Source organism: Loa loa, assembly GCF_000183805.2.
Source record: "Loa loa unplaced genomic scaffold supercont3.47, whole genome shotgun sequence".
Taxonomy (NCBI): domain Eukaryota; kingdom Metazoa; phylum Nematoda; class Chromadorea; order Rhabditida; family Onchocercidae; genus Loa; species Loa loa.
Window position 1 is genome coordinate 301,577 of NW_018108227.1, and position 7,933 is coordinate 309,509.

General features: G+C 35.4%; 1 protein-coding gene across 1 annotated transcript; it reads left to right on the forward strand.

Moving 5' to 3' along the window:
* Positions 1-1,663: 1,663 nt before the first annotated feature.
* LOAG_04205 (hypothetical protein) lies at positions 1,664-7,292 on the forward strand (the record flags this gene model as incomplete). Its single annotated transcript, XM_020446537.1, has 16 exons — positions 1,664-1,807; positions 2,020-2,296; positions 2,696-2,856; positions 3,169-3,268; positions 3,363-3,475; positions 3,695-4,001; positions 4,169-4,323; positions 4,455-4,558; positions 4,682-4,814; positions 5,062-5,219; positions 5,345-5,497; positions 5,714-5,869; positions 6,197-6,252; positions 6,377-6,516; positions 6,576-6,737; positions 7,242-7,292. The coding sequence occupies 16 exons, from the start codon at positions 1,664-1,666 to the stop codon at positions 7,290-7,292; spliced, it is 2,370 nt and encodes a 789-aa protein (XP_020303138.1).
* Between the last annotated feature and the right edge of the window lie 641 nt (positions 7,293-7,933).

Sequence of the window (7,933 nt, forward strand, 5' to 3'; positions counted from 1 at the left end):
TCCTTGCCTGATTAATTATTTCAAATCTCTTAGTACTGCTTTAAATCATACGTTTTACAGGATTAATGTGTCGAATTTTTTTTATTTGCATGATCTGAGGTATAGTGATTTAAGAAGTGAACCTGAAATGAGAGTAAAAAACCGCTCCAGTTCTTGTCATTTTAAAATTTTCTTCAGCAAAATAATTTTATAACACTTTGACACAAACTGATTAGGTAGATTAATATTTGGATCGTACTGTAGAAGATACGCTTTGAGTTATCGGCAAAGGTTTTACAGCTACGGTCGCAAATCAGGAATAGAATAATGCTAGCAGTTGTATGTAATTTCTGCAACCATTTAGTATTATTATTAATTATGTCTTCGTGAGTTCAGAATTATTGCAAGAAAGAGAAATCTTTCATAATCAATGACAGCAGTAAGAAGATCATTCGTCTTCAATACAGACTTTTAAAATCCGGAACTCTTGAAAAGTTTTTGGTTTGATTAGATGAAGTAGATTTGGCATAGAAGCCCTGCATTCTTGTTCTCTTCTAATAATTGCCAATTCAAAACAATGAAATTACATATTTCAGTGGCTGAGATCTTCAAATTACGATCATTACCAAGACATAAATGTACAAATGAGATTGCTAATGAAGTTTGAAATCGGTGATATTTTGAAATCACTGGTTTAAACTATACGAAATATTTCTGGAAGAAATTCAGTGATGGAATCACTGAAAAGTCCAATTGTTCAGGGAGGAAAATGCTAACATTAAACTTAAAAAACTCTCTTCTTCCATGGTAAAGGTTATGTAACATACGAATGTGTGAAGAACTGCAAAGTAACCTGTGATAAGAAATGATTTTGCATCATACAAAATGGCCATTCGCTTTAATTTTTCCCTTTTCTTAGGATTTTGATGGATAGGGAAAAGTTTGGATATGGTGAAAACTAAGAACTGGTTACCGGTTCCTTTCATTCATTCCTTCAAATTTGTATATATAATGGCTATTGATCTGATTCGGATTACTGGAATGAGGACAACTTCGGTGATTATTTTACCTCTCTTTTCTTCGCTTTTCTCCATAACTCCGAAATTGGTTTTCTTATTGGCATGAGGGGAATAAGAATCGGCGAAAGGATTATGATAAACTAACTGGTTTAAGTTCGCTTTCTAGGTAATTCACGTAACATTGACAGAATATGTGTATCACAAACATCGTCTCTCTGTTTCCTTTTTTTGGTATATCTAAATATATCTGAATTATTTGGATTCCAGATAATTCCAGAGAATTCTAGAAAAATATTTGAATTTCACAAATTCTATCAGATACATCTCCAAACAACATTAGCCGTCTCTTCTCACTAGTTGCATATCACTATGAAATCTCAATTTAATCACTACAACTATTTTACAACTATTTTAGATTTTAGCAACTTTGGTTATCTTCTCCTCCATCATTCGATCATGGAGATATGGTCACTTTATATTTTCCACTTATTACTCCTTTCTGGTATAGAAATCGGCAAGTTTCTTCCTTTAATATATGATTAATTTAACTTAATGCTAAATTGTGTTTCGAAACTCAGGTTAATTAGCATTAAAATGTTATATTTTAGTCATTCTTAAGATTATCAAAACACATATACCGATTTTCAGACTGCAATGCGAAGAAGATGTGTATACGAAAATTCCATACAATCCAGAACGGTTCATTTTTTCAAAGAATTGAGGTACCATCACCGTTGCGATGTGCGGAACGATGCATTGATCATATTGAACATTGCAAAGCTGCATTGTTCATCCCCGAAGAAAATGAGGTACGCGGAACATAAGCACTTGGAATTTTCAAAACAGTTTAAAGAAATCTTGTGGACTACTTCTATTCTTCAACAATGCGATTTTTCAAATACTATTACAAATGATGAGTTGGGGTTTCAGCCAACTGTTTTAGTATTCAAGAGGTCATTTCTTTAAAAATTTGGGTCAAATAATGAGGCTCAATTTTATATTTTTATACTTTTAATTTTAGAATAGAGGTTCCTGTCAATTGTATGATGCAAATTCGAATTCCAGTGGCAACGATATTACACTGAATATTTCTTTAAGTCCAATAAGTACAGTATTCGAAGTTCTTGATAAATGTCTGGCAACAAATGGTGGCGTAAATTCCGGAAGTGGTTTGTTGGAAACGATAAAATTAGAATTAAAGCAGAAACTTGAATCATGGTCTGATTCAGAACCGCCATCTTCGCTAACAGCAGTGCAACGTTCTAAAAATGACAGGTCCACCAGAAAGAGAACGAGTGGTGAGACTTTAGATGTTAACAAAAAAAAAAAAACTACAGCAAAGAGAGTAAGTTTGATAAATTTGGCCAGAAAAATTACCATGATGGCCGAACAATGCGGGAGATGAAACAATTGTGGAGCGGTCGAGTTTTGCCTTTAACATCAAAATTCTAATTGTTTCGCTTTTTTAACATCATTTCCATCTAATGCCATTACTGAAAAGGTCGCTGACAAGCATGTAATTTATTTTAGTGTCATTGTCATTCATTTACAAATATTTTTGTTTAATTATTCATAAACAGACCACTGATTCCTCTTAACTTTGCTGTAATTGCAACGAAACATTTAAATGTTTTTTTGCCAGTTGTTTTTGAGAAGTCGGTCGCTCAATTCCATTCAAAAAACTAGTTTTTTTTCAGGACCGGACAGACAAGTAATTGGTGGGTTAGTGTCATTGGCTAAAAATGATTTGAATCCTTCGTCTTCATCTTACGCCAACAAACGATTACCGTATGCAAATCATCACTCATCTACTTTACTGCAAACATCCAATACCAACAACAATTATTTACCAAAACAGGTTCACCACAAATTATCATCTGATAGTACTTATAGTATTCAGGTCAGCATCTTTTGATAAATCCGCTTAACTGAAAAGTGCAAGACAAAATTTAAAAATTTTTTGAATAAAAAATAGAAAGAAAAACGTGAAATATATTCAACAGGCTTACCTAATAGCATAAATTTATTTCGATTCATAAGTATTCTCCTGAAAGGAAAACTTGTAAGGGTCATCATAATTAATAATGGATAGGATTAGTTGCCCATTTAGGACCACAATTATGTCATGTCTAGACATCCTATTTGCCCTGTAAAGATTTTGAACCTATAGGGTTACTCGCTTCCAACCAATGGAATAGCGCTTCCACCACCGATTAAACCGGTTTCTGTAAGCCATGGTCGACAAGAAGCAGTTTATAGTAGATGTCAAGGTTTTGTATTTTTAACTCCTCGATAACATTCAGATCGGTTAATTGTCTGATAGTCCAATCTCAAGTTGTAATTAAGATTAAATATCACTTTCAGGAGCAAATTGTTACGCACCATCAATAGCTTACCTCCAAAAAACGGGCAGCAGCTGGCCATGTTCAGCTTATTCCCCACCTTGCGAGCCGAAAAGACCTGATCCTTGCTTTGCTGTGAGTCGATTTCTGATTGCAACCTGAAGAAAAATTTACCAGAATCGGATAAGTCTTATTTTTCTGGATTGAGTGCAGAGAGCTTTTTCGTACATAATCTTTGAATTGTAAAGAACTGAACAGTTATATGAGTAAATCTGATTCACAAAAGGTTGTTAGACGTCATTCTCTCAGTATATTATCAAAATCTGAGACCTTTCATAATTCCAACAATTCCAGATATGCCCGCAAGGAACCATTGTTTCTCCCAATTCAATGCCCAAAACAACATTGTTCAATGAGGAATGGTCAGGTAGCTATGTCAACAAACAACAACCATCCAATGAACCTAAACAAAATGAAGAACTTTTCAAATCGCAAGATGTATCTCTTAGTCCGATACAATCACTGTCAACACAAGTGCAACCTACAGAGAGTATGATCATTTCCTGGTCAGAATGGTCACCACAAACTTCATGTTCGGTTACTTGTGGGATAGGCATCACCACGCGGAGACGATTTTGCTCAGTCGATGGACAATGTTCAGGTAAGTTCAAATCGAGAACTGATAATTGTACTAATGGAAAATGTCTTTTATCTTGGCCTCAATGCAATTATCACAAAATTTAGCAACCAAATTTGCAATAGATTTTATTCATTTCCTTATTTATTTATTGAATTTGCTCTTTTGATATTTTCACATGGTTTTACTAGGTGAATCTATAAAAGAAGAACTGTGCAGTAATGGTCTATGTCCGGAATGGAGGCCTTGGTCAGAATGGACTGCATGTTCGCGAAGTTGTGATGGTGGTGAGCGATCGCGTTCGCGTATCTGCTCTGTTAGTCAACAGTGTAATGGTCCTTCCTTGGTAAAACTTTCACATTACAGGAAAATGAAGAACTTGGAGAATTTATTTTTCTATTTGCTACAGTACCCTTCTTCTTCTTTCTTCATTTCTTGTTTGACAAGTTATCGACGAAAGTTCTTCAAGAAATTTAGAGCATTGAAGTATGCAATGTGGAAAAGTGTGCGCAATGGTCAACATGGAGCAATTGGGAATTATGCTCTGTAACTTGTGGAAACGGACAACAAGTAAGACGAAGGTAAACCATCACTACCATAACTTGTCAATTCCGACAATACTTTTTAGCATTATTTTAATGATAGGTTTGGTATTTAAATAACTTTCATCCATTCTAAAACCTTTCAAATTTTCAAAATTTTAGGCAATGTGTGGGCGGTAATGGATGTATTGGTGAAAATCTTGAGAAGAAGACATGCAAACAACATCTTTGCCCATCTTGGTCTATTTGGGAAGCGTGGAGTGCGTGCAGCGTAAGCTGCGGTAATGGACATAGGGTAGGGAGTATATTTGAACGAAACTACCAAACGAGTGAACTCCTGTATTTGGAGTGCATTTTACAACTTGGAGGGATTGATAATCATTTCTCTCAACAATTATTTTCTATTACTTCGAAATCATTTTTTCTTCCCAACTAATCATACAATTTATGTCCACTACAGACAGCTTCCCGCCTTCAGAAGTTCCTTAACACCGAGACGAATTTCCCAACCTTTTCTTGCACTCATTTTGATTTTATTGCAGCATCGAACAAGGATTTGCTATGGCAGCAAAAACTGTACCGGCGATGCAAAAGAGCATGAAGTATGCATAAGGAATTCCTGCCCACAGTGGACCGAGTGGTCTTCTTGGACACAATGCACTGAAACCTGCGGTACAAAAGGAACTAAACTTCGTTTAAGGTAAAGAAAGCTGTTGATCGATTATAGTATTTACAAATGCAAATTTTAAGTTTTTTAAGAAATTTTTGAACATAAATATCTTCCACTACATATTAGGTGGATGTGATTAGTGATGAAGATTGCAGGACCTGCATGAAAGACAATTTGATAAGTTCGCTCTGTGATGGTGCAGCACAAGACCAAATGACATGCAAAGACCTCCCAGAATGTCCTAGCTGGATTTCATGGAGTTCCTGGTCAACATGTAGTGCCACTTGTGGACATGGTCAAGAAAATAGGTTATTCGCAAACAGCTTACTATGTGTGAATTCCTGACTGTATACTACGGTCAATGACTACAAGGCTCAATTCTACCTAACTTTGTCAGCTTTTTCTAACACTTTAAAACTGCACGTTCTTCTTCCTCGTTGTATAATACCAATCCAAGTGCTTTAACATACATCCGAAGACTGCCAATTTTTTTTGTGGTCTTTCATAAAATGATTTTATTCCAGACAACGATCTTGCCTTCCGATAGGCACGAAATGCATCGGTGCCGAGCGCGAGTTTCGATTTTGTCAAGAATCGGTATGCCCTTACTGGGATGAATGGTCCTCATGGAGTGACTGCTCTGTCACCTGTGGTTCTGGAACTCGTGAACGACGAAGAAAGTAAGATGATGTGTTGCTTAGAGCTGTGATCAAGGAAATGATTGATTTATAATAAATATATCTTCAATTAGTTGATGTTGATTAGTAGCAACTGATAATAGTAAGACAGAGGTTGTCAAGATCATCACACATCAGTTAAAGATTCCAACGATCATCAGATATTTTTAATCATATTTTCGGAGAACATTAACTATTTAACACAAAGTTGAAAATTAGGGAATAATCACTTGCTAAATAATTTTCCAACACTTGCTTGTGTTATTTGTCTCGTATCAATTAGTCATACTTATTATTGAAATGGATGGTACATAGCTTTTTTGTTTTCAGATGTATGAAAGACGATTTAATTAAAGCGGTTACCAAAGAAGGCTTCTCTCCGGAAGGTGGTCAAGACTCAGTGTTTTTTTACTTTTCAGTGTAGCCTTCATTAAGAGAAACAAGTGAGAAAAAAAAGGAAATTCGATATCATTAGAAAAGCGAATTGTAATACTCTGAAAAAACTTTTAGATATAGCAAAGAGCATCAAAAAAGTTATCCTTCTTTATAAGAGTGATTGGTTTGCAGATGATCAAGGTGATATTAGGATGCGGATGAATACTACGCAGCGCAGTAACAATAACAATCTGTTTACGTCAACTGTGAGCACCGTAAGTTGCGCATTGGATTCCAAGAATTCATTGAACTCTATTTGTACTGAAGACAACAGATAGAAAAAGGAGCAATAAAAGAACCAAAACGAGTCCTGGTAAACCGAAATATGAAACAATTGCATACTTCCAGGTTGACGGGATTATTTCCGTGGTTAAAGTTATTCGAGACAATGACAATTGCAGTGGAAATGCTGTTGACAGGAAACAGTGTGAAGCAGGTTAATTATGTGTTAAATATCTACAAACTGATTGCTAAGGACAACAATTTTTATTATTCCTGTTTAAAATCCGGTGTGAAATATCAACGATTAGAGAAATACTGAGAAGTGCCGGGATTTTCATGTCGAAAGTTTCAAGCTTACTCCTGTGTGGCTCGTATTGCCCGGTTGAAGATAGACAGGATGATCAGACGGTTACTACCGCAAATTTTTTCCACGAAACCGGTGCATGACTTAAGAAGACGCATCAAAATGAAAGACCAGATGGTCTTAGCGGTATTGATAATGTCTTATTTCTGTTCTATTCACATCAATACCAAAAAGTTTGCTTTACTTTGCTTCAACTATATCTATTCGTGAAATGATTCGATAGTTTGTGAAGTCATTCTACTTTTTTACAACAAACCTTTCGGTTGTCAGTTGTTATTATCACTCCATTTTTTAAAGTATGCGATACCTGTTGAATAATTACAGTATATTGAGTTTTGAATGAAACACTTTTAGGCCTTTGTTGTAAGCTCTCAGAGTGGACAACGTGGACTGTCTGCAGCGTAAGTTGTGGTGGCGGCATTCGTGAAAGGTTTTGTATTTGTTACATGTAATATAAAAGATACGTATTCATTTTTCGACAAAAAATTTCAATTTCACATGTCATCCAACCTGATTTCCTTCTGACTTTGAAAGCAGAAAATAATGCATTGATTTTAAATTGGTGACGACACTCGACAAAAATAATATAAAAGATAGCATGCATTGATATCCGGATCGCAGATATCTGATTAACTACTGAATGCATTGTAAACATAATTTCGGTTACTGCGATAATCTTTCTCGTGTTGATCACCAGATTTCTGTTTGCTACTTAGCAGTGGTACTTATCTGCGATCAGATTTCTGTTTGTTCACCAGATTTCTGTTTGCTACTTAGCAGTGGTACTTATCTGTGTTCAAATATTTCTCGAATATTTCTTCACTTTTTCCCAATTTACAAATATCAGATTTCAACAAAAAATTTACAGATTTTTCTTTTAGACATCGAATATGCTCTTCCCAGGATGGGCCGCAAAATCATGAACTGAGCAGGTCCTCATATTATTCCAAAGTGATACGAAAGCATATACCGATGGAGCCTGCTATGCAGCATGGATTTGGTCCTGTTTTCTTCAGAGACTATGGAAGATCAAATTATGAGAAACA